The sequence below is a fragment of the Anguilla anguilla genome, chromosome 2 (assembly GCF_013347855.1).
Source record: "Anguilla anguilla isolate fAngAng1 chromosome 2, fAngAng1.pri, whole genome shotgun sequence".
NCBI classification, from domain to species: domain Eukaryota; kingdom Metazoa; phylum Chordata; class Actinopteri; order Anguilliformes; family Anguillidae; genus Anguilla; species Anguilla anguilla.
Genome location: NC_049202.1, coordinates 39,010,041 through 39,037,664, shown reverse-complemented (window position 1 = coordinate 39,037,664; position 27,624 = coordinate 39,010,041). Strand labels below are relative to the sequence as shown.

Below are 27,624 nucleotides of genomic sequence, written 5' to 3'. Positions count from 1 at the left end.
GAACTTATTTGAAGGAACTTTGCACAGTGCCTCATCAGACCTGCTAATCAGAGGCTTTTTGTGTCATTTTCCTAATGTCACTATGTCCTGGAAATTTGTCCAGGCTGGCACAGCTATCAGGTTTTATTATTTTCTAGATCTTAACTTGAGACTCCACATCACTGATATTCCCAATTAACATGCACACGTTCCCTCTACTTACTCAGAGGCACATGGACAGATGATGATATGAGTCTTTATGTGTTCATTGTGTGTGGATGTGTGTGCAGAGATAGATATAGAAGAATGGCAGTAGCAGCAGAGTGATCACATACAGGGCAGGCCTCTCTTCCCTTCAGAATGAGCAGTCAGCATGTTAACCCCCCTGGTCTTTGATAAGAAACAATGCCCCTTTCATGCCCTTCTACCCAGACTGGGCTCAGGCTGGCAAAAGGGGACACTGGTCAGAGATTAGATCACAGATCCCATTGCTGAACCTTCAACTTTTTGTGGGTGACGTGGAGAAGTGTGCAGAAAGAAGCAGTGTTCAGAACAGCACATGCTTTTGTGTTAGTTTGTCAGAAGTAAGGCAAAAAAAGAGACCGGATTGCTGAGCCACATGCTTAAAAGTGTGCTGTTGTTACACGGTCCAATCAATTAAAATACTTTCAGTAAGACTGTTAATCATACATGTCATAAACTTCTGATGTTTACTTACTAATACGAGCCATGGTGGTGTGGCAGAAGTACTGTGGCATAAATCACAGATCTTACTGTGGCTATAAAATAATTATGGGAGGACCTACAAGTGAAACAATGCCCTATTGCATCTTTTGTTAAGTAAAATAAAATAATTCTGCACTATATCATTGTAGTGTTGATAACATGCATTTTCAAGTCAATGAGAGTGCATTATGTTAGAATTTCTAAGATATTGCGATGGAACTATCAGTAAACCATTGAAGAATTTAAGATATTACAAACAGAAACAAGTTAGTAAGGGATCTACAGATACAAGCTGCTGGCAGCTGCTGCCCCCCAGAGGCTACATTATATATATCTTTCTTTATTGTTCCTTTTATTGACCATGTGTTTGTTCAATAGGCATGGTCTAAAGTATATTTACTAAAGAAGCAATGTATGCAAACTAAGAATTAGAGCATATGCACACCAGAAATGGCACAATCTTAAAATGAACTAAAAAGAATTAATTCAACATCTTGCCCAAAGAGCTATTGCTTTCAAAATAGGTAAATTAAATGTTTTCTTGGGGTACACCGATTTGCCACTTCTCTTGCAAGGAAATATAGGATGGGAGCCACTGGATATCAGGCAAAAGGGGGAGATGGTTTGGCTTTGGAATAGCCTTATTAATATGCCAGAGAGTAAGATAACAAAAATAAAAATATTTTCAACTGGGATTTAGCATACAAATGCCCCTGGACAAAAGAGCTGTGCTCTATTTTTGCAAAATTTTTGCAGAATTACTTCAGGCTGATGATGGTGAGAAATTACAATGGTTATTCAATAATTAAATATTTAAGATGACCAGCTTTATTGCAAAGGCCTGGAAAAAAGGCAAGCACAGTTCTGTGTATAAATAGTAAAGTAGATGCCTCTGTTTATGTCCCTGGTGGGTGTATGGCTCCCCAGGCTGAATAGAGTGTGTATGTGTGCGTATGTGTATGTGGGTGTGTGTGCGCTTGGGTGTCCATATGGTGACAGTACAGGATGAGTACGTGAATGAGGGAATGGGAGTAATTGCGCCTGTTGAATATGGAGCATTGAATTGTTGAGGCCTTTTAACAAGGTTGCTTAAATATGTGGAGGTTCGAGCTCTTCCGTTTACTCGTACTCAATCTGAAATGGGCGTGTGTCGATGTGTGGATGCACTGGGTGTGAAACTGGGCTTGCATGTGCATGCACAGATATGGCGTGGGCATGGATGCGTGCCCTGTTGGAGTTCTCGGTCATGCATGCACAGAGACACGCCCTAGAAGAACACTTTGTTATTTTCCTTGTGGTATTTTCTAATGAGAGAACTTTGTTTCCTGTATTACTGTTGTTATTAGTTATAATTTATGGCAGTGCTTCTTGGATTGTGTCTACATTTGATTTGCCTTTTTGACAATAATTGAATCTTTTAAGCCCATACGGTCTGGGTGTTTTTATGATGCGTAACATCAAATATAAAAATCAATCCATCAATCAAAAATCTTTTTTTTTTTTCAAAGCAATGAAAGGGAAATGTGGGCCACAGCACACTCTCTGGCCTGTGAAGTCTTTTTATGTGTTGCTCAGACTTTGATTACTTTCAAAAAAATTGATTTTTATCAGCAGGTTAATTGTTAATCATACAGGTACATGCACATCCACACTGTAAATTATAAAACATATCAGCACAAATAAGAAACGAACGCGGTTACATGTAGCGTCCCCAATTAAATGTTATTCGAAATACAATAATGTTTTTTCGTCATTCGACACAAACACCAGTGACACAGCAGATTTATGTAACCAAAATAGGTTAAATTCATCTGGGACCGGTAGGGGGCACACACAACGGAATTCGTTCTCTTAACAAAGCAACCTCAAGCAGTTTGACAGTCGGAAGCAAAATAATATAGCTATCGACAGCTAGCCAAGCGAGAACCTTTGAGAAAGATGGGTGTTAAAATCCAGGTCGAATATTGGTAAGTTTTGTTCAGTTTGTGGATAATTTAGCACAGGGCATATTCAGGAAGCAGTGTTATTTTTAGTATAGCATTCATAAATTCGCATTGACATGTCATTAGCTCGCTAACATTACCGTGTAGCTAACTAACCAACCGAGTTGGAACTGACTTAGCCCGCAGGTGTGGACTGTAATTATTAACGGCTAAGTTAATTGTATCATCCCAGTTGTATCACCTATGTATTTATTTGGCTGCAAATAATGCCAGGTCTGGTGTAACGTTAACTTCCTACAGTGAATTGTTTGCTTACAAGAATATAGACTAACCAGCTGGGTTGCTAGCCGCTAGCATTCAGCCAAAGACGGTCACTACCAAACGTTGTCTTTGCTTCCTATCTTATTCATTCAGATGTTAGAATAGTTATTTCAACTTTCCTAGTTAGGGTTTAAGGATTTTCATGTAACTAATAGAAGTATCTCAATGTTTCGCGACGAGACAAGCCAGTAGACGGTAGCTAGTCCGGTGTGCATTTCAGTTTGAGCTGCCTTGTGCCTCAACCCTGACATTTCAGTATGGCGGCGAGGCATAGCTGCATTCACCTGTTGGGATGGAATGCTGAATTCTTACCTGTGTAACCAGTTGGTTAAGTTTACGTTCCCTGTAATTTACAGTGTAAACTGATTTTTTAGTACTCTGTCGCTGTCTGCAGTTAACTCGTAAATATAACAGGAAAAAGTAAACATGGCTTACAACATAAATTGTTAATTGGAGGTTTTTGCATAGTTTTTGATGGCTACCTGCACCACAAACGTTATTACTGTAACGTTTTCTGTTTCAGCGGAGGATGAGGCTACGAGCCCCGCTATCAGGAACTAGCGCACACCGTGAGCGCGGAGTTCACTGAAGCGGAGGTCTCTGGCTTTGTCGGGAGGCAAGGTAATGTAAAACATAAACTTCTGTTATGCAATATGGAAAACAGTCACGAATGATAGCTAAGTACGATCGGTAGCAATGGTTCCCATTACCCGAAAGTGATCCTGTCGTGGTACTTTCATGCTGAGCTGCTAATTAATTTGTCTGGGTCATACCATTAGACGAAAAGTAGTAGGGGCCTAAAATATTGAAACCTAGAATTCATACCACGCAAAGTCAGATGTCCTGTTGTGGCCGTATAGTGTGCTAGTTCTTTGGTTAAAGGCAAAGCCAGGAACTTTGCACCGGGACAGTAACATTGTTATTTCTATATAACATTGCTATTCTTGATTACAGGCAGCTTTGAGATTGAAGTCAACGGACAGCTGATCTTCTCAAAGTTGGAAACCGGTGGCTTCCCTTACGAGGATGACGTAAGTATCTCAGGACTGATATTGAATCGTAACTGAAGAGAATGGTATAGCACATTGTTTTGTTTCCGTTTTACACTTACTATACATCTTTATCAGGACTGACAACCAAGGTTTTAACTGCACATTTTTGCACTTGTTCTCAGATCATGGATGCAGTTCAGAAAGCCCAGGATGGCAAGCCATTCGAAAAGATCACAAAGAGTCGTCCACCCTGCGTTATTTTATAACCTTGGGAGCTCAACTCACGGCACTCTCCACATCCCTGTGGAACTTTCCCAACTTTGCCCTCCCTTCTTTTGTCCTTCACTCCAAGAAATGCATGAATGTTCTCACAGCGTTCCCGTGACATTTTAGCAGTTGCTAGGTTACTGCAAGGGTAACTTGTAGCAACAGTGTCCCTGAAACACTGTGAAAATGTTCAGTGGTGTGATGCAGTCTTTCCTCCAGGCTGTACCATATGTTTCTGGCAGGGATGTCAAGTCAGGTGTTTCACCTCTGTAGGCTTAAAACTGTGCATTTTTATAAGTCTATTAACAAAAAGGCGCTGGTTCTGATGTATTTTCTATTGCTGAATATATTTTAGATGGCAGCCACAGTTTATAAGTCGCAGAACTACAATTTTTTTATCATGGAACTGAAGTCTAAAGCTTGATATTTGGAGATGAAAAGTTTTCCAGGTCCTCTTCCACTCCTTTAGGGTGTCAGGTCGTCAATGATTATTTCAGCCAAAATTAAAAAAAGTTGAAATATGAAGCATAAAGCCCTGATGCCCTCACATCTTACCCCTTGCGGTACAGGTGTTAGGAGGGGGAGAAAACCTGGAAAGCACCTGGGAAATGATCTGACCTGCCATCACTGCCCTGGTTTTTATTTTTTTCACACACTGATTCCATTTGTAACATTCTGAGAGAGAATAACTTTATTCATATCTGAGGTTCTGTATCTTGGTGCACAAAATCAAATTATGCCATTAATAGAGCACTAGAGGAGAAATGTGCGTTAGCAACATAGCAGTGCTGTACACAGCTGAGCACTGATACAGAATTTAATGTAGAATGAAGGACCACGCGGTGTAGATTTTGGTCGAGTGAAATCCTCAAGGCAGTTTAAGTAAAAATCTGAGGTAATGCAGTAGAGTTTGGCCAGTACAGATAATTTTGAAACTATTGCCTTGGTACAATATTAAATGTTTATTGTGCTTTCTTTGGAAAAAGGGACACAAGTTGGTTTGTTTATCTCTGGTGGTGAGACAGCATGCTTGTTTGGTTCTTCTTGTCGAAGTCAGTGCAAGTCAAACCAATAGATTTAATATTTTTATGTATTTGATTTTCATGTGTGTGCGTGCATAATGCTTGAATGAGATGAATTTGTTTTCAAAGTGCATTTTTTAAGAAGGGGGGGGGGGGGGGCGGTGGGGCTATCCCAAAATGCAAGCAAATTGGATGATGTTCAGATGTTGGATGCTGGTGACCACTGATCAATGGTTTATCTCCTGAACTCTCATTAATTCAGCTGGTGCACCTTGCTGGAGACTGTATTGGTTTTTTCACAAGTTCTTCTGTGTTTTTCTCTTTTCCAAAGTGCTCAGTAATGAAACGAAAGTAGTGCTGCCTAATTTGTATGTGAAACCTCTTGAAAAATGCAAGGCTAATAAAGGATTAATACATTCAAAGTTGTCTCTGTGGAGTATAAATTCTTGATATTAATATTTGATTTTTTTTTTTTTGTGTTTTGAAATGACTGTTGACCAGAAAGTAGTTTGTAATGTGCAGGTAAAGTGATTTGTTCTTAATTAACTTGATTCAGTTTGGTTTTTAATAATAATACAAAAAAATGTTCTTAGGTTTTCATTTCTTGGATCAGGTTCAGATCTGGTGACTGTTATGGCATATGGTAAATACCATTGTCATATTCATCAAAGAAATTGGTGACCAAACATGCCTTGTGGATAGAGGAATTGCTATCCTGGAAGATGCAACTCCTGGCTAGAAAGAAATATTGCAACATGGGATGAAGGTAATGGTTAAATCATTAAAGTAGTGATTATTTCTGACCTTGCCTTGAGTACCCTCAAACCATGTCGGGGAAAAAATGCATTTCACACAATTACGGAACCAACAGAACCTTGATCTGTGGCAACCAAGCACTCTATTATATGTCATGCATATTGTCCACTTGCCACAAATGTGCTGAAGGATGGTTCATCTGCTCATATTACATTTCTCCTCTCCACGCTTGTATCACTAGTTCAGTGGTTTGTGGCTGCAACCTGACCAAAGTGTCCTACTCTGTAAAATTCTCAACAGTTTGTTCTTGATTGAACTGCCTTCTCACAGTTTACAGTGTTGGAAGGCAATTCAATCAAGAACAGACAGTTAATAGTTGCTTAGCTGTTTAGCCTTGCATCTTGAACTGATGCATGGTCATCACAATCCAGGAGTATACACTTCTGACTAGAGTTGGCCTTGTTGATGATGTCTTTCATTCAGAGTTCTATGCCGACATCACCTTATCCATGGTTCCTGTAGTAACATAAGCAAATTGTGCTGTCTTCCAACACCAAGGTGTCATCTGTAAGCTTTGTAGTTTACTGTTTTACATACATTAATCCTGCACAGAAAATCTGATGAGAATCCAGTTTCAGAATGATTATTATGAGGCTAGCTACATAACCCAATTTAACTAATGTAGCCAACAATCAAGGTGACCAGCCAGTGCAAGCTTTTAATATATTTTTTACCATGCAAAATCTTTTCAGGCTATCAATACGTTGATTGTCTAATTATTTTATACCTTGCTTTTTTGCCTGATTAGGTTAAGATACTGACTAGAGCATGCACTGCTGTGCATGTAAAAATGATTTATTGTCAATCTATGTAAAATGGTCAAAGAAACCACTGCAGTAAATGTCTAATTAAAATTCTACTCATGTTCAATTTAAAAGATATTTCAAAATGTAATTTTGTAAACTTTGGCAGACTGCCTTTTTTATAGAGGCTAAAATGTTTAACTGGTGAAATTATAGACTTGACAAGTTAAATCATTGGGGTCCAAAGTGCAGACAAATCGCTGGCACTTCACCATTTGTGGAAAATAAAATAATTCAGTGACAGAGCAAGTGGCAGAGCCAAACCTGTTCTGTGGTAATGAAGTTAAGGCAAAGATTATGGAATAAATTAAACACCAGAATACTCAGGGGTCCCACAGTACCAAGTGCACTGTCTACTTTAAAAAGAGGTATAAAAACAATGGATAATAGGGAGGAGAATGGATAGGATGACCTACAGTATCTGCCACATATTTAAATGGTTCTGTTTTATTAATCTCATTCATATTCCAAACTTGCTACAATGTATCATGAAGAAGAAAACCTTCTATTGAAATGTATAACAATTCACAGGAGAGAATATCAACTCCAAATTTAAACATGTTCATTCACCAGCATTATTTATTTCTGTACATTTGTTAGTATAAAAATATAATTGAAACAATTGCAGACAAAATGGATAAAAATCCCAAGGCAGTTGCAACATGCAAAAAATTAATTAATGTTAATATCTGTTAACATTGTAGAACAGACCAGTTATTCAAAATAACACTTCCCTTATCGATGTTTGTCATATATTAATATTCTATATCTAGAGCTGAATTATAAACAATATTAGAGCTGAGTCATGATTCTGTTGGCCTTTGGTGTGGTATCCTGGTGCAAGGTTAAAATTGCTGTCTACTGATTTACAGTAGCATCCTTTTTCAGTATAGTAGCCTACACAAAAATTATGAGTGAATTAAACAGGTGAGTGATAGAAAGGATGTTACAGATAGTCCCCTTACACTGTGCACTTCTTGTGATAACACATGACCTTGAGTGCTCAAAGCAGCACTTTCTTTCTCTCTTTGTATCTCTCTATTCCTACTTACCTCTTCATGTTTCTCACTCATTTTTTCTTTTTCTTCAAATACCGACAGGAGGATGCGGCACATAATTAGCATTTTATCCAGTGGGGAATTATCTGTATCTCTTAAGCTTTGTAATTAGCATATTAGCTTTGTTTGTAATATACAGTACTAAGGTGCCGACTGATCACACATGAACTGTAACAATGTTTGATAATGGCATTCAATCATCCACTGCTTCTGAGAGGGATGGAGTAAATGCACACATTTGTAGTGACAAGTAAACCAAAACCTGAAGCACATAGTATGTGCATCTGCGTCATCAGTCAAGTCGACAGCAATCCACTATTGTTGACAGATTTTCCAGTACTTTGACTTCCAGTCAGCTATCTTAAAATGACCAGCTGAAAAGGTAATTTAGAGATGTTTTTAAAAAAGGTAGAAAAAAGTGGTTGAAAACAGCAGAACAGAGAAATAAGCAGATCAATACACAATACAGCCAATTGGATGAGAGGCTACAAATTTGCCAACATGCCGCATAATTGCAGAGGCGGTGCCACTGATAAGGAAGGCCAAAATAGTTCTGATATCGCTGCTATTGCACATTGCTACAAGTAAGGCTAGTAATGATTCTGCAGAAAGAAATAATCTCTGTTTCTCTTACCACTGCCAGAGATTCATTTTGTTTTGTGATTGTTTAGTGTCTGCAGTAGCAGTGGAGTTTCTGTCAAAGAATGCTGGGATAGACAGTGAGTCATTTCTGCGACCTCTGGAACTCTGGCAGTGTCAGGCAATGTACTTGACCTCTGGTAGGATCCATCTGCATAAATGGCCAACACAGAAAATTTAACCTATGCAAGTTCACCAGGAAAAGTGCATCTGCTAAGCAAAATAGTATAAATGTTGTGCATTAATAGAAAAAGTTGTAATGTGATAAGAGGGGTAGTTACTTTTGATTTGTTATTATTATTATTAATTACATTTTTACATTTATATAGCACTTTTCCAGATGCTCAAAGTGCTTTACAGTGAAGGGGAACTCACCTCACCCACCACCAATGTGTAGCACCCACCTGGGTGATGCACGGCAGCCATTTTGCGCCAGAACACTCACCACACATTAGCGAAAGTGGAGAGGGAGAGAACATTTATTTAACCAATTAAATCTGGGGATGATTTTTAGTGGCAAGTTTTTGCGAGAGCCAGATCTGGGATTTGGCCAGGACACCGGGGAACCCCCTACTCTTAGCGATAAGTGTCATGGGATCTTTAATGACCACAGAGAGTCAGGACCTCGGTTTAACGTCTCATCCGAAAGACGGCATCTCCTACAGCACAGTGTCCCCGTCACTGCACTGGGGCATTGGGATTTATTTGTACCAGAGGGAAGATTTCCCCCTGCTGGCCCACCAACACCACTTCCAGCAGCAACTCAGGATTCCCTGGTGGTCTCCCATCCAAGTTCTAACCAAGCCCACACCTGCTTAGCTTCAGCCATTTGGCAGGAGCAGAGTGCATGGAGGTATGGCTGCTGGCAAGATTGAGATTGTATTTGAAAGATTGAAAAGACACCAGCTGTAGGGAAGTCTGTGCCTGTCCTGGTCTTGCAATGTATTATTAATACATCTTGGTTGTCACTAATGGGGAGTGATCATCTATAATTTTAATTAACTGGAGCGCTTGACATATAATAACGTACACAGCTTTTTGCTTTGTTTTTATTATTATTTTTTTCTTCTTTAGGCATTTGTGTTTTAAATATCCAATAGGATCATCCAAGGATGCTGTTGGTGTACTTGTATAATCCTTTGAGTGGCTGGAATCAGTTCCATGTTTCTGTGAGATGATTGGTTTTTCTCTGCCTTTCAGCGAGAGCTTACAGATGCCTTTTTGAAGTCAAAAATCCAGGAAAGCAGTACGTAAAATTAGAGGAGCCACCCCAAAGGGAATTCCCGGAAGGCTCAGAGCTGAAGACCCTGCCCTCCTGACAAGTCTTCCTCATCAATTGAAAAGTCACCTGACCCAGAAAAGAAAATGCGGGCATACATGGTGCGTGCTTCTCCCTATCACTGTGTTAGCTTGCTTGTGCTCTGTTCCACTACTCACACACAGTACGGGTGGGGATGGTGGGGCTAGCGATCTCAAAGGGGATAGTCTTTGAAACTGCAAGATGTCGAGAGCAGATAGTGTCTTTGCCTCCGGATTGGGGTTTATCTCTCCCTCACCCATGGGTGCAAGTTGTGATGGGAGAGGGGGACGTGGTTTGACAAGGGGAACCTGGACAGTACCTGGACCCAGTGACGCAAGTGTTTCCACCCCTCTCGCTCCCCACAGATCACTGTGTTCTTGGGTACCCACCTCTACACACAGGGTTGCCCAGAAGTCACGCCACTGCTTCACATTCGGGCTACCTTTACCAGGTAAGCGCCAAAACTCTGAGATGTGACAAAGTTCTGAACATTGTCTGTTTCCTTTGATAGGGGTGCAAGTCAGAAAACAACATTTAGTTGGAAAGATATAATGGTATGCTTGATGGAAATCCCTTATCACATTCAATTGAAATGTTCTTCTATATTATTTTATTTGGCTCTTGAGCACCCATACTAGCTAGGAACAGAAAGTATGATAAGCTATAAAGAATCTGGAGTCCATGCTTATGACAAACACTTTTATATTGCCCCATTTCAGTACTTTTGGCCGGAAATGTTCTGAGACCACTTACTTTTGGCAGTTGACAGTACGCGTCTGACGGTATCTGGCTCCAGAGGTGTCTCTTTTCTTTCTCCTACAGTATTACTGATCTTACATTTCCTACTGAATGGATGTATTTCCTGCTTAAGTATATGCTTAATGAATGTGGTGTACTTATGTGACTTTGAGCGGTGACTGTGCTTTCATTTCTTTGTTCTTGCTTCTCTCACTTAAATACCATTCCACTCACCATATACTAAATAGCACCCATCAGTAACATTTTTATTTTTTCATACTTCATACTTTCATATCGCTATGAGAGATACATTCCCACGTGTCTTCTAGTTGCAGTACTTTGATACATGTGTGCTTCTAGTTTCCCTTTTCTTTTTTTCAAAAATATTTTGGCAAGGGAGGATAGAGGAATTTGTTACTATGGATATTTTATATGAGAGTATTAGAGAGAGCATTTCTTTGTCAAGAGAAACCTTTATAGACAAATATTCTGTTAGCATTCATTGCAACTTACATGTGAATTCATAATTCAATTCATGGTTATTTCTTTTTTTTTCTTGAAATGTAAACTTGGAATAAGGTATGGGGGGAACATGTTTAGAAGGAGTTGAGTGTCAAAAGTACCATATAAGTGAAAAAGAATGTATTTAGCATAAAATTGTGCCATGCTCCACATGTTCTCCTCATAGTACCGGACTCCTGGGAGCTGCTGATAGCAGTTATATGGAGGGGTGTCACAAACAGGTGTGGGTTGCCACGTTCCCCGATGAGCTCTATCTTTATGAGATAGCAGCATTCACAGAAATGCGCAGTGTGGATCATTGATATGCAGTTGAGAATGGCAACCCAAAACCTCTATGCGTGAGGGTTTTTTAAGTGAGTTACTGAAGTGAGTTTTGAGACATTATTTAAGAAAACAGTGAAATCATAAGGCTTCTATGCATATATTTTGCTTTGAATATCTTTTTACTCAGCATTTTATGCATTCTTTTGAAATAATTGTTAAACTATAATAAACTATAATAGTTCAGTGGTATCAATATGGCTTATTACAATTCAGTTTGAGTCTGTTTTCTCTGTATTTATTACAAAAAAGACAAGAAGTAATCCTGAATGAAGATAGATAGATTAGTGACGAAATTTGCTGTCAACATAATTACCTTGCACATTTTTTATTTCTGGTTCATGTTTTCCTGAATGAGTAGAGAGGAATATTTTGTCCTGTGAGGGCAAATTGAGAGGGGTTGTGAGTAGAGGCAACTGCTGGCTCCAGGGGACAGAGCGCCTGGAACAAGGGCGTGACATAGAGATAGGACACTCGGTGTCTTTTCCACTATCCGTAAATCAGTCTCTGCTTCCTCCGCCATTGATTGCAAGACAATATTTCTGGACTACCAAATGATCACACTTTCAACTATGGAGAACACAGAAAAAAGAAAATAGCAACTTTGTGCAGGTGGGCCTCCAGGACACAAAATTTGAAAAAGGTTCAACTTTGTTGACAATTAACAAGCTAAATCAAATGAAAATCAAACTCAGATGCTGTAGTATCACTTTTTTAATAATTTGATGTATCTGTATTAACATTTGTTTGTTACATTTTAAAATGATACATATGTCTGTTCTCAGGTTGTGTGAAAACTCATGGAGTGACAGATTGCACAAGCATTGAAACACACAGTGATGGCGAGTAATGCTTCATTTAGTCCGGTAAGTCAAACAAACCACTTCTAATAAATGAGCCATTTCACGTTTGCATTGTTTGTAAAATTAATGCACGACAGCATATGTAGAAATTAAATTTTCCTTCTATAAAGTGTGTCTTGCGTTAGCACTGCTGACAGAGAAAGTTTGTCAAAGCTGTCGTGTACGACTGTCACACTGTAACATTTTAAAATATTTCTCCTTAGGACAGTGACGTATCCTATGAGGACGGCGACTCCCCCTTCTCGCCAATCACACTGTGAGTGCTTCTTGCTCTCTGGGCCTGATAACAAACATTCATCTCAGTGAACTAGCTCCTGGCTCTCTAATCACCAGCCTCATTCCTTCTTTTGTGAAATGATTTTTTACGATTACTGAAATGTTACAAGGAAACCCTGAATGATCTTGGATAGAAGTGCATCTTTCATGGCCTGTGGCAGAAATGCACCCCCTCTCAATTTGTAAGAGGAGGAATGTGCCCCCTCCTGGTCTGGGGTGGGAATACACCTTCTCATGGTTTATGACAGGCGTTCAAGCCCCTTCTCTAGGAATGCCCCCCTCAGATCTGGGATATGACTGCACCCTCTCCTGCTTTGGGATAGAGAGTAATTTAACTCTAACAGAGTAATTTAACTCTAACAGACAAATCCCATATCACCCCCACAGCACTCCTACCCATCTCACGTCCTTCTACTGGCTGCCCATAAATTAAATGTTGATGCTCAGCTCCTGAGCAGAAGATGGGCCCACTCAAGCAACCATCAGTACATATACACTGGAAAGATTGTCTCTATTTTCTGACACGCAGAAAACCCAGCTTCTCAGACTGCACATAGAGTCCCTGAAACACAGCCCTCTTTCGCAGAACTTCATGTAGAATATACTATGTGTTTTCAGGTTAGCTGATTGCTTTTACAGACTGGTTTAATCATGTTTTTCTTGGCTACACTATTAGTGACTCCAAAATGGCTGTTAAAACTTTTGTTACTTGCATTACTTATTTTTAATTTTGAAGGCACTTTGTTTTGGAAGTTGCTCTGGATTAGGATGTATTCATGTAATGTAGTCTCTAAGAGTATGTCTTATTCCAGAATAGGCTGAAGTGTGCCCTCTCATGGTCTGGGTTAGAAGGTCACCCCACAGTTTTGGATCAGTCTAGAAATATGCCTGTAGGGCACTGGTATCCTTTACACTCTGTATAATCCAAAAACAAATCATAACAGTTAAACCAAATACTACAATAATGAAGCTGTCAGGAAACAAATGGCATTCTTCACCAATGAAAAAGACTGCAGTTACTTAAACAGTTCAAATTAACTGTTAATTTTTAAAATGCGGAATGGCGGAATTATATTCATCAGAACGGATTTGGACGCAGACCAGCTTTTCCATGGCCCATAGCTTGTAAGGCCAGGCCAGTGTATGAGAAGGTAGCGATGTGGAACAGGAGCAGCTCTTTTGTGTCACTCTGTCCACTTTGACAGCTTTTCGTGCACTCATCTTGCAGGAGCTCACCAGGCTGTGACCTGGAGCTCTTTCAGCAAGAGGAGAGTGACCCTTACTTCCAGAGGATCACCACCTACCCAGATCCTGAAGGTGAGCATGGCTTTGTGATCCTAGCCTGTATTTATTACAAACAGCGCTATGGATAAGAACAGTAGGCATAATTCCACAGCCAGACCGGTGGCGCTGTTTACTATCAATATTTAGAGTGAAATCAGGAAGAATGCATGTGTGTGTGTGTGTGTGTGTGTGTGTGTGTGCGCGTGCGTGTGTTTGTGTCTCTCATTGAGAGCCCCATGCAAGAATGGGAGGGCCGGGTATATAAAGCAGGGTCACCATTTTTTCACGGCAAGGGGTCAGCCTCTTCTCACTACTGGTCAGGAGGCACCTGGGCGAAGGTAAGTTCTGTGTTTTCACTGCCTCTCCAAAAGATTTTGCTCATGCTTACCCAGGGCACTTGCAGTGTACAGTACTTTCAAGATATCCTAACAGAAAATGTACATTAATAAGGCCTTCATTAACTATAAAAAAATGCAGATTTTAAATGGGCCAACAAAATAAAGGAATGTTGAGTAAATTTATGGATCAATGGAAGAAGAAACTTATAGGACTCTAAACAATAAGGAGCAGGGTAAAGACTTGAATCAGTGCAAGCCAGGGGTAAGTAATGTGACATTAATACATACAAGAGTTCATTAACTTCTGGTCAGTCAGTTATTATCATCACAGTGCAGTATATAATACAAACAATTATGCAGTTTTTATCTAATGAACACTCCATAGTGCACAAAAAAAACTTATTAAAAAATAAATGCTACACAGGAAGAACTGGATTATAAATGTACTTCTCAAGATATGCATCATTATAATAACCACTTATAACCAGTAGCAATAACTAGTATAAACAATATTAATATGCATTACTAACATTCATTCATTTTATTTTTTTCATTTTAAGTATTTCATACTTTTACACCCTGAGAGATATTTTATTATTCTTGTACAATGAAAGGAATGTAGCATACAGCCTGCACCAGGGTAGTAGGCAAGCAGACGAATACATTTATGATTTCTGTACATTCGTTGTATTCCAGGTAGGCATTGCTTGTATGTAAATGAGAAACAACCGTCTGGATACAAACATAGAATCGAAAGAGCAAGGACTGGCAACTAAGTTTGGCCTTGGGACAATTTTTTTCAAGTTTCTAATTGGTTGCCTAGCAAATAGCTCATCAATTAATAAACCTATCTTTAGGCCTTCACTACAAATTGCACATAAAATGTTGTTTGAATAGCTGAGCAGCAGGCCTACATAAGAAAATAAAATAAATAAAATCAGTTAAAATCTCCAACATCTGTTGAATTCCCATTGCATCTCTGTTCCTTGGTTGATGGGAATTTGGGGGAATATGCTGCAAACTGTATGCTAACAGTATGTCAAAATTAGGCTACTAGGCTAAGTAGCCAGTGTTTGGGGAAGCTACTCTGAAAATGAAAAGTTACAAATGACTCCACACTACAAATGGTTAAGCTATCCGACAGCTACTAATGAGGAAAAGTAGTCAACAAAACTAAAGTTATTTTCAAAGTAGTAACTACATTGAGCTATTTTATTTAAAAAATTAATTAGGTCACCTATCGGCTGTGCCAGACATTAGCTAACATTACTGTTTCACACTCCGCAAATGACAGATTGTTTATTAAAATGCAAAGAAAAGGTGCATTGCATTACTATATAACTTGGCAGCCAAATGCCTTCACTTTCATCTCACTTTCACATCAAGTGGCCAGAGAGTGCTGACAATGTCCCACATTACAACTCGAGACAGACATTTTTTAAAATCTGATCTTGCTCCTGCTGTTTAACCCAGGAAATGTAGCTCTGTCTATGCAGCATCTTTATCTAATTTTTGCTAACTAAGATAAATAAATATGTTTATTGGGGGCAAGATGGGGGGGGGGGGGGCAGGGGGGTGTTAGGGCGGTCATGTTAGCAGGCCAAAAAATATTGCTAGGGCCAGATTATTCCTGTGGATTGCCAATTACTGACCCAGGGTATAGAACATGAGCTGTTCTTATTTCCTTCATTAGCAAATACCTTTAGCAATTCTTAATTCCTTCATTAGCAAACACCTTTAGCAATTCCTAATTCTTTCATTAGCAAACACATCATTCAAATAGTCTTTCCACATTCTTTGACCAGTGTTTTCTTGTGTTGCATGTGTGGAAGCCAAAGGACCCCATTCAGAAAACAAATAAACACACACACACACACAAGCACACAGACACTCATACTGCATGTGCGTACACAATAGCAGGGTCAGTGTCTTAGACTACACTGTCTGTTTAATCTTGATGTGCACCAGATGATTACCTGTTTATGGCAATTAGAAGAGGTGAGGGATGTTTTGGAAATAGTCAAGACTGTTGTCAGCGACAACTTATGCACAAGTCTTTTCAGACATCTTGGTGAGGGACCAGCCATGCATGTTTGAATGTCTATAAGTGTACACGCATGCATATGTACACAACAGAATAATAGCAGAACGTGTATGTATGAGTATTAGTATGTATGACAATATTTTCAATATATCTTATTGCAAGTATAATGAAGAAAAAGTATGCGCACAATAAAATAAATGTTATTGAAGCCCAAGGTCAGGGATGAGTGTCAGGGGAGAGGACATGTAAACAGTGGTCTCAGATCCTCTTCTTTGTGTTTCAGCTGCTCTGAACGTGAACACCAACTCCAACTCTAGAGCAGACTACCAGGTAAGCTGCAATTACTCTTATATTGACTAAATGCTGCAAATGAGACTGCACAGGTTCAAAAAGTTCACATTATTTCACACAATAACTTTCCAGGGAGGCAGTAGACTTTAAGAAGACAGAAGGCCATTTTGTATGTTTATCATCCTCGAAGGTGATTCATGTTGATCTGAGCAGATGGAAAACTCACACTGAATAAAATTCATTGTTATTCATTGTCAGCCCCTTTATAGAGATATCGGCCTTCCTGAAAGCATCTTTTTCCCCCACCTGCATAAAAAGCACAGCACTCCCAGGAAGCCTACTTCTGTCCACACACGTGCCACATGTTTACAGTCCAAACATGGCCCTTCACTTCCCTCAGACAGCCCAGCTGAGAACAGTGGAGCTAAGCTGACGGACAGGGGCGCGGCGCTTTGTGTTTATGCTTTAGACACGATTGACCTGTCACCTCTGCTCCAGAGGTCAGACCGTTAAGGAACCCCGGTCAGCCTCTGTGTGGATCTGCGTCCGTTTGAGTTTAGCTGAGCTGAATGGAGTGGGCAAAGTCAATGAACAACAACACTGGTGTTACCACCCAGCGGGCTTCGCAGGCACTCAGGCCTCACCTGCCCTGTGTTTTGTAGGCCTACGTGGAGCTGAACGTGCTGATGAAGGACCAGAACCAGCAGGGCTACTGGCAGGAGGCTGGGCGATGGGCGGGGTACGAGGAGAACTACGACCCAGAGGCAGGGGGCTGGGGCCCCTCGCATATCTCCTACCTGACCTTTAAGAGCCTGATCCAGTTGCACAAGACCATGAGCACAGGTGAGACAGTGAATACTGGTGAGACTGGCTCCACAGGTGAAACAGTGAATACTGGTGTCATTGGCTCCACAGGTGAGACAGTGAATACTGGTGTCATTGGCTCCACAGGTGAGACAGTGAGCACAAGTGTCATTGGCTCCACAGGTGAGACAGTGAATACAGATGAGATCTGCTCCACAGGTGAGACAGTGAATACAGATGAGATCAGCTCCACAGGTGAGATAGTGAATACAAGTGAGACTGGCTCCACAGGTGAGACAGTGAGCACAGGGTAGATTGGCTCCACAGGTGAGACTGTGAGCACGGGTATGGCAGCTAAAGCAGGTGAAGTTATTAGCACAGGTTAAATGATGAGCACAGGCAAGACAGCAAGAGACGACGAGACCATAATATCAAATGAGACTGTGTGGTCACAATCAGCTAGTTGATCTCTGAACCACTAACAAAGTTTTTAAAATCAACTAGTAACAATATATTTTATCTGGATATCACTGAAGCTGTAGACAACTTACCTAATTATCTATCTTGGTTAAATTTGCTAATACACAGAGCTTATATTGATCAGTGTTAGCTGGCTAATATTAGTAAGCTCACAAAAGATGATACTAAATTAAACAGAGTATTTCTGAATAACACGGTAAAAAGGAGCTTTTTTTTCATTACTGTACATAAACCGTTATATCAGGGATGCTATGATCCACAAACCACATATCAGGGATGCTTGTACAGTGGTCAGCCTGCTTGACTCCACCAAGCATCTCCTTATTATACAGAGGAGATCCATGTTATCCATGTTATCACAAAATGAAACACAAGATGGTGCTAAGAGCCCAGCTTCCAGATTATGTGGCGTGACGGCATGACCACTTGAGCATGACCACTTGAGATCTGAAGCATGCTCCAAATCCCTTGGGCATCAGTTGTCTTTCACATTGTTGTGGCTAACTGACTTGTATTCTCATTGGAGTAAATCTCGTCACATTTCCATAATCGTGGAATATAAATTCATACACAAAAGGAAGAGCACAGCCTTTCTGGAGTGCAGATAAGACAAGTAAACACAGTAAAGTGTATTTGTCTGTCTGTCCTCCACCTCCACCCCCCCCCCCCCCCCCCCCCACATACACACACACACATACACCCACGGGGTGCTGAACACTGACTCAGTTGACAATGAAATGTTTTTGGGTACCTGTATTCCCCTTTTCATTACACCCCTTCATATACCTCTCTCCCTCTTTTTTCTCATTTCTCTGATTACTCCTCCATTCTTCTCTCTCATCCCTACATCCCTCTCACCTCCCGACCCCACTGGTGGTCCTGGCATGCCCCGTGGCACTGTGGTGCACAGGTGTGGTGATGCTGGACCGGGAGGAGCGCACACTGAACAGTATTGTTGAGAAGGTAGCGGACGAGCTGGTAAACAAGAATGAGATCCAGCCAGGTGACCGAGAGGGCCTGCTGAGGTCACTGCTGCAGAGCCGCAGGTATCACACATACTTTCTCTGTACTTTGACTGTATTGTCCACACACCTGGGCTATGTAGTACATACTTACAGGAAATACTAATTATTTCTCGTATTGTGAGTATATCTGGGATTCTTGCTACTTGCAAAGTTTCTTATTGGAATATATTACAGCAGAATATTTCTCATACACATTGCAACAAAGCCATTGTTCAATACACTGCTACCACATTGATCACGCTCATTTGAAAGTCTCTCTACCTCTCTTCCTGGTGCCTGTTTATCTGTTTCTGCAGTCACATACTTTGATCTCTGTCATTGGTCTCTACAACCACCCCTGAGAATCATACCCATTTTGAAATCTTTTGATAAAAAACCACTGGCTGAATGTAGCAATGTCCTTCAGTCTCACCTTTGATCTTACCTCATTAAGTGTGTGTCACCCTGCACAGCCAATCAGACCCAAAAGAGACCCAGGCACTGAGCTCTGGGTTGGAGATTGAGACTTTCTCCGTTACAGAGAGGGTAAGTGGCTGTCCCACCCTTTCACCTAATGCTTTCATTTGGATCTGCAACTTTTGTTCCATTCATCACACTGAGGCTAAGTGCTCAAACAAATATCATGATGGTTGGCCTAAATGATGATGCTGACCTGTGACATTTTCACCCTTCTTCCAGAGAGATGGATCTGACGTTGTGGAAGCCTCTATGGTTCTTGCAGGTAGGTATAAAGCTCAGTGAATTTCTATCTGAATATCCAGATGAACCATGGGATAAGTACCAATCAATTTAAGAAACAAACATGCTCTTTCTTCGAAAGATGGTAACTCACATCTCTGTGTTGACATTTAAGTATTTTTTGAAACAAATATTATTTGAAACAAGTTTTAAAGAAACCTTATATTACTAGCATAATTTCCCAAATTACTAGAGATTGATCGGTACCAGATGTATTGACTGTCCAGAACTCTGTGATATTCAGTTTGTCTCAGTCAGTAACAGATTTTTTTGTTGCCTTAAGGGGCTCTGGACTTCCTGCTGAAGCCCACTGTAGCTTTTGTGAGACTAAAAGAGGCAGTGGTGCTGGATTCTGCCCTGGAGGTGCCGGCGCCGGTCCGGTTTGTCTTTGTGCTGGTGGGGCCCGGTCAGAGCGGCATGGACTACCACGAGACAGGGCGTGCCATGGCAACATTAATGGCCGATAAGGTGAAGGAGCGAGTAGAGGAAGGAGGGAGGGCAAGATGGGAAGGCAGCGTAGAAGTACAGAGGGAAGGAGGAGGATAAAGATGGGCTGAGAGAATGAGGCAGGAGAGAAACGGGACATGATAACAGTCAGAAAAGGAGCCGGAAAGAGATGGTAGATCACTGGATGATATTTATGTTTGGTGGGCTGCATCCACAGGTGTTCAACTCAGCAGCCGTTCACGCCCAGGGGGAGCGCGAGCTGACGGATGCCATCGCAGGCTTCATGGACTGCAGCATAGTGATCCCGCCAACCGAGATTCAGAACGAGTCTATGCTGAAGCCTATCATAGGCTTCCAGAAGAAGCTGCTGCAGGACCGCCTCCACAACACAGAACCCCACCTGAGCCTCAACATCAAGCCTCGCAGGAGTGAGGTCACGTCCACTTAAACTCACACACAGTGTTACCTAAATACTCTGCACACGCTGGCTTCACTTATACATGGGACAGCCACTGCATCACTGGCAACCTCAGAATGTTTATTTTCAATTTAGTGCAACTAGAGTACTGTAAGCAGGTTGTGTTTTTCCTTACGTTTCCCCAGTTTCCAAAGCTGACGGGCCACCGCCAGAGGACCCTCTGGCACGCACAGGAAGGCCATTCGGTGGAATGTTCAGGGACATGAAGAGATACCGTTACTACCTCAGCGACATCACTGACGCAATGAACGCCCAAGTCCTGGCTGCTATCATCTTCATCTACTTTGCCGCTCTGTCCCCCGCCATCACCTTTGGAGGCCTGCTTGGTGAGTGGCTTCTCTGTGTGCTTCTGTGTAAGGTAAATTAAGCTTTACATTTATGTATGTGTCGCCCCTCAATAAAACAAATTGAACACATGTACAACACATACAGACACTTCAACAGCAAAACAAGACCAGTACATTAAAAGTTATTAGTTCCATGGTAAACTGATTAGGTAGAGTTATGAGGCACAATACAAAATTTCACAACTAACATAATTTCACAGTTGGCAATGTGGCATGGAACATGTAGTGAACAAAGAACTTCTAATATCACCATAGAGTGTCGTAAATCTTGGGCTTCTGTCCCAATAGAACTGACAGTACATAAAAAACAAGTCCAAAAATGATCAATAGGTGTGTCTGGTGTCCTACATCTAATGAAATCCTGTCTCGACCATCAAAATCATTTAAAAAAACGTGTCAATGTCTGACTGGCTTACATCTTCCCTGCTCCCCCTCCACCCCTGCCTTCTGCAGCTGACAAGACAGAAAACATGATGGGTGTGTCTGAGCTGATGATCTCCACTGCTATCCAGGGCATCATCTTTTGCTTCATTGCTGCCCAACCGGTCCTGGTCATCGGCTTCTCAGGTCCCCTGCTGGTGTTTGAGGAGGCCTTCTTTGCAGTGAGTATCTTCCACAGAGCAGGGCCCCACCCAACTCTCAGTTTACCTCATTTTAGTCAATAAGCCCCTTTATTACACTCTATGGACTTGTAGTGGTCCAACCCTTTTCAAGGGAAATGTATTATTTTGCCTATATCTTCATTTAATCCGTACACATACTATGTTTAAGTGTTTTCTGCTGATTTCTTTTAAATGCCAAACACCAATGGTGTGCGAAGTACTGAGGGTGTCATATTATTGTTCTTTGCCGGCGATCAGTTCTGTAAGTCACAGGGGATCGAGTACATCGTGGGCAGAGTGTGGGTGGGTATCTGGCTGGTGGCCATCGTAGTGGCTATCGTTGCCGTTGAAGGAAGCTTCCTCGTCAGGTTCATCTCACGCTTCACGCAAGAGATCTTCTCCATTCTCATCTCTCTCATCTTCATCTACGAGACCTTTGCCAAGCTCATAAAGGTATATCCCCTTCACACCTGTTCTTCTCTCCCTTTCATTTTCATTGTGCCTCCGTCCTCAACCTGTGTCCACTCTCTGTCTGTCTGTCCAGCGGTAGTGTAATATAACGGGTAAGGGACTGGTCTTAACCTAAAGGCCACTGGTTCGATTCCCGGGTGGGACACTGCCGTTGTACCCTTGAGCAAGGTACTTCACCTGCATTGCTTCTGTATATATCCAGTTGTATAAATGGATGCAATATGCAAGTTGCTCTGGATAAGAGCGTCTGCTAAATGCCTATAATGTAATGTCTGCTTCATCTCATTTTTTCTTTGTTCAATGCTGTATCTTTTCTTTTGGTTTGGGTGTGGTCATTTCTCTTCACATTGTCAGAAACAGAACAAATATACTCATCCCTCTTGCTTCCTGAAACTACTTAGCTTGTACTCTGTTAATTTCAGCTTTCCATCTGGAGTAATGCCTCACTGATCCTTGTTGTGTTTCTTCCTTGTGTGTGAAGATTTTCAAAGCCCACCCTCTGATTCTGAACTACGCGCATCTGAATGGCACCGTCGAGGATCCTTTCCACGCTGTTTTTGAACACCAGCACAATGCTACAGGAAACGTAACCACCCTTGTGCTCCCCGAGCACAGGGCTTACCCCAACACTGCTTTGCTCTCCATGTGCCTCATGTTCGGATGCTTCTTCATTGCATTCTTCCTCAGGCAGTTCAAGAATGGACAGTTTCTGCCTGGCAAAGTAAGTCCTTTAGGAGTTCCTGGGCAACATTCACAGTAAAATGTCCAGCCTTGATTCAACACTGACAGAGTATATATGAGTCCATAGGGACCACACGTACTCTGTAAAAGTTAATTAAACACTAAACCTTTTACTGTGTTTAAATATATACTTACATATTGAGAATTACTTGGGCAAGTACAGCATAAATATGTCTACCCATAAATGATATTGCTTAAAAGTACAGGGATAAAAGAAAAGCGATGTTTAGTCCATTTGACTGTTTTCTGTGTGCTTTCTGATAAATTGGATTGAAGCGGTAGATCTGCCATTGCATTTCACATGGCTGAACCCATTCAATTCCACCTTACCAGGTCCGTCGCTTGCTCGGAGATTTTGGTGTACCGATTGCCATTTTCGTCATGGTTGCTGTGGACATTAACATTGATGATACCTATACTCAGGTAAGCATAGGCTTGCAGACACCACAGCCAGTGTCCCAGTGGATTAAGGGAATAAGTAAATGTGCATTTCCTTTCGACACTCTGAAAGGTATCATAATGTCATAAAAAGGCTCAGTGCTCACTACCCCCACCGTTTATACAAAGTAAGATGTCCTTGGACGCTGGGAGGTTGATACTATGGCTACGAAGGCTCCTGCTCCTCAGAGGACTGTGATTCCTGTCTCAAGACACATCCTGTAATGATACAACCAGAGAGCACGGAACACTTCAGACATTGCAGTTTTGACTAAGCAGATGATTAACTGGATTTTATTGTTAGTAGCTTTATTTAATTTATTGTAACATATTTAAAAAGAAAGAAACAAACACATGGGTGTAGCCACTCCTGTTTATGAGCTAAGATGGCGCTGTATCCCACCAGACTGCACAATGAAATAATAACAAAATGTTTCTGGGCGTATCCTTTGTTTGTCCCATGTAGAAATTGGTGGTGCCAAAGGGTCTGCAGGTGTCCAACCCAGCTGAAAGGGGTTGGATCATCAACCCTCTGGGGATACATAAATCCTTTCCCGTCTGGATGATGTTCGCCTGTGTAGTCCCAGCCTTGCTTGTCTTTATCCTCATTTTCCTGGAGTCCCAGATCACCACGTGAGTTCAGTGGATACAATTTATTTTTGTTCGAGCATTTTTGGAGTTTGTTCAGTTTATACAATGTTTTTTGGTGAAATGCATGGATACTCTTAAGAGTCTCTTAAGAGTACAGTTGCTGAAGGCTCAGAGGGTTGTGTTAATGATTTACTCCAGGTTTTACGTAACTAGGGAGTAAGTGCAGTTTATTGCAATCGGGACCATATTAATGACTGATTTAGAAAAATATGTAGACAAATCAAGTAACCAAACAATCAGCCCCAAATAGTTAGCAAGCACAGTTAACAAGTACAATAAAATGTTACATTTTTGTTTAGTTTATCATCCTTCATAAGACGTTTTTGAGAAAGGGTTATGCAAAGTTTCATGCTCTCTGCTGCGTTAGTTTACATTTGAGAGTGTGCCTGGTCTCAGTTGTCTCAGCAGAATTTTTTTTTTTTCAAATTCAAAACAGGTCTTGGTGTCCAGTTATATCCAAATTCACAAATAAAGTAAAAGTCTGGCTTTGCTTGCACCTTCTTTTTAAAAAAAAAAATCAGTAATATTAATTAAAAACCACTATTTTACAAGGGATTATTTTGAATTTGAACTAATAATTGCGCTGGAATAATTACTAAAAAATAATTACTAAAAACCATTGATCCACGGATGAGATCAGTTGAAAGACAAGTTGATTTCAGTATTTCTTGGAACAACTTACAGCATTCCATTGAATTGTATCATCTTGAATTTTTCTTAAAGTAACACAGTTATTGAAGTCCATTTTTTGTCTTTTACACCAAAGCCTAGAGCAGAGAACAAATAACAGGGGGCAGGTTCAATGTCATCTTTGTTGTCAAGGAATTCTATCATTGCATGACTCGGCCTGTTATTGCCAAATAATTTCTGTCTCTGTTAACCCAGAGGGTTTATATTGAAGATCCACATTCCCAGCATGTTTCAAGTCATCTTATTGTAAGATGAGTGATATATTGTAATCACCTTTGTGAACCACACATGCCCTATATTATGGTCTGTTTACATAATATAGAGTCATATTGGTGGCATGGCATGGCACAGACATTGCACTGCATCGCTGCTTCCCTGGTACTGCAGTTGTATGCACTTTCCACCTACTGTGGGTGCTTTGTGATTCATAACTATTATTCTCTGGTGCTTGAAGGATTTAAAGTGCAAAAGCATAGCTGTGTGTCTCAAGTGCCAATATGAACATATGACAACCTAAGAAAACTTACATAATCATACCCATTGTGAACTTTTGCAAATTATCCATGATCACCGTTATCCAGGTGTAAAGGGACACACATACTGTACCTTCACTGAATTTAAGCCTTGCCTTGTCACTTTCATGTTCACTGTCAGGCTAATTGTGAGCAAGCCAGAAAGAAAGATGGCCAAAGGCTCTGGTTTCCATTTGGACCTGCTGATCCTGGTCAGTATGGGGGGCCTGAGTGCCATATTTGGTATGCCTTGGCTGAGTGCTGCCACAGTGCGTTCTGTCACCCACGCCAACGCCCTCACCGTCATGAGCAAGGGACCAAAGCCTGAAATTGAGAAAGTGTTGGAGCAGAGGATCAGTGGAATTCTGGTGGCCTTGCTAGTTGGTAAGTCGCTTCAGTCTTGTTAAGTTTCACTGTCCCTTGCTTTTAGTGAACCCGATGACACGCAATTTTGTTCAAGGTACTGATTAGATTTGATTCAGTTTATTTCTGTATAATTCTCCTAGTTGCCAGTCATTCCTCTTTCCTGCTCTTAAATGAATTGAGGATGCTAACAAATGCAGTGGTACATTAGCATTTCCATTGTCATTCCTAGTGCCCTTAGTAACCAGCTGTGGTTCTCCTGCTTGCAGGCCTGTCCATTCTAATGGAGCCCATCCTTAAGATGATCCCCATGACTGCTCTGTTTGGGATCTTCCTCTACATGGGTATCACCTCGCTCAATGGGATCCAGCTATGGGACCGCATTCGGCTGCTATTCATCCCCAAGAAATATCACCCACAGGAGCCCTATGCTACCCGGGTAAATGGTCCCTTTTCTCATTTGCTGATTAGCTTCCCTTACCTAGGCCGTTTTAAAAATCTAGAGTACATTTGACATCTTGCTTTAATTTTTACTGGTAGATTTTCCCCACCGAATCTACATACATTACACTTACATTTAGCATTCTGTCCTGTCATTATTTTGCGCACATAATAAATGTACTACATTTGTATAATAATAACAATAATAATAATAATAATAATAATGTTGATGATGATAATAATAATAATAATAACAACAACAAGAGAAAAGGTTCTCTTTGGGTTCCTGTTTTAATAATTATCCTCTCCATATCTCTCTTGATCACATGACATTAATTGACATGAAAAAGCACAAATGCATCTGACTGTCCATTGCTTTATTCACATAGGTGAAGACCAGCCGGATGCACATGTTCACTGTAATCCAAATAGCGTGCTTGGTGATGCTGTGGGTGGTGAAATCCAGCAAAGCCTCCCTCGCCCTGCCCTTTGTCCTCATCCTCACCATCCCCTTGCGAATGTTCATGACAAGCTACGTCTTCACTGACCTGGAGATGAAATGTGTATGTAGAACCAAAAATGAATGCAGGCGGAAATTCATCTTTGACAGTTTATCACACCTATTTTATACTTTGCCATTTTAAATAGGCATCATCTTTGATTTAAAAATGTGAAAGTATGTGTGTACATATGGATATGCATTTTAATGTGGTTCTTTTAGCATGAGATGTATTGTAGTTAGTGTGTCAGTTTTAACTCTGAATTGTTTTTTCAGTTGGATGCTGATGATGCCAAAGTGACATTTGAGGAGGAACCAGGCCAGGATGTGTACAACGAGTCCCAGATGCCATTGTAGTCCCCTTCTACTCTTCAAAAACACGAGAGCCCTATCCCAAATTTGTCCCTCATGCTAGCACACCAAAACAAATTATTTACCAACATTACCAATATATACATTTTCAAATTAGTTTTAAAATTTCTTGTTTTTGTGTGGTAAACAATACTTTACAATTCCACTGCCTTTTAAATTCCATTATATGAATTACACATTTAAATATTTAATATATTATTTTAATAATTAGAGAAAAACTTTCTTGTTGTAAAGGCACTTGCCTATATACACATCTACCTATTCCACTTCCATTTGCAGTTATGCCCTCAAAGCTATACCAAGATCTTATCCTGTTTTTCCAAAATGTATTATACTCTAATTTGCTGTCAGAATAATGTGTTATACTGCTAAATTATTTGCTTTATATTTTACAGGAAGTCATTTAAAAAAAAAATGAAAGTGTAATTTTATTTTATAAAAAGTTTTTGTTTTACTGTGACAGAGCCATTCCTTTATAAACAAATTGTGCTTGAAAAATATTTGTGTATATTGCCAAATGACGGACCCTTGATTTTCCAGGCTTATACTTTGTGGCCTCTTACTAGTGCCTTACTTCAGTGTGGAAATAATGTCATTGTTATCATGCATTTTTATGTGAGATTATTATGGATAACATATTTTATATTTTAAACCTGAAATCAAGAATACAATAGTACATCTAAACATGTTCAAGGGAAGGGATTAACAGAAGGGTTACATTGGGTAATGTCTGTGCCATTAGTGTGATCTTTAAGTATCCATTAAAGAACTTCAAACAAAGGCCAGTTATTTATTCTGAAGACACATTCTTTTTCTCTGTGTGATCACTACTAACATGGCACAATGCGCAAAAGATGGATCCATTCTTTTACACGTTTTATATAGATAATGAAACTGACTGTTCTGACTTGCCTAAAAATGAAAATAATAAAATAATGTCTATTCTAAGTTATCATATGCAGACAGGCTTTCCTAAACAAAG

General features: G+C 40.5%; 2 protein-coding genes across 2 annotated transcripts; both read left to right on the top strand.

Annotated features, from left to right (window-relative positions):
• The first annotated feature begins 2,513 nt into the window (after window positions 1-2,513).
• On the top strand, window positions 2,514-5,672 carry selenow2a (selenoprotein W, 2a). The gene is made up of 4 exons (XM_035406850.1): window positions 2,514-2,672; window positions 3,493-3,590; window positions 3,924-4,000; window positions 4,144-5,672. Exons 1-4 carry the CDS (start codon window positions 2,644-2,646, stop codon window positions 4,225-4,227), a joined length of 288 nt encoding a protein of 95 aa, XP_035262741.1. The 5' UTR covers window positions 2,514-2,643; the 3' UTR covers window positions 4,228-5,672.
• Window positions 5,673-14,147: 8,475 nt separating this feature from the next.
• On the top strand, window positions 14,148-27,422 carry LOC118220690 (band 3 anion exchange protein-like). The gene is made up of 18 exons (XM_035404796.1): window positions 14,148-14,208; window positions 16,536-16,582; window positions 17,206-17,386; window positions 18,738-18,873; window positions 19,305-19,377; window positions 19,531-19,573; window positions 19,874-20,058; window positions 20,255-20,465; window positions 20,641-20,841; window positions 21,316-21,464; window positions 21,723-21,917; window positions 22,417-22,656; window positions 23,010-23,099; window positions 23,581-23,747; window positions 25,110-25,351; window positions 25,600-25,769; window positions 26,161-26,334; window positions 26,547-27,422. Exons 3-18 carry the CDS (start codon window positions 17,230-17,232, stop codon window positions 26,625-26,627), a joined length of 2,514 nt encoding a protein of 837 aa, XP_035260687.1. The 5' UTR covers window positions 14,148-14,208; window positions 16,536-16,582; window positions 17,206-17,229; the 3' UTR covers window positions 26,628-27,422.
• The last annotated feature ends 202 nt before the right edge of the window (window positions 27,423-27,624 follow it).

Excerpts from the sequence above, each read along its gene's own strand:
- LOC118220690 (XM_035404796.1), top strand. The coding sequence starts at position 17,230 with ATGAAGGACCAGAACCAGCAGGGCTACTGGCAGGAGGCTGGGCGATGG. Across the intron at positions 18,874-19,304 it reads TCACTGCTGCAGAGCCGCAG|CCAATCAGACCCAAAAGAGA; the intron begins GTATCACACATA and ends CACCCTGCACAG. Across the intron at positions 26,335-26,546 it reads CTGACCTGGAGATGAAATGT|TTGGATGCTGATGATGCCAA; the intron begins GTATGTAGAACC and ends TTGTTTTTTCAG.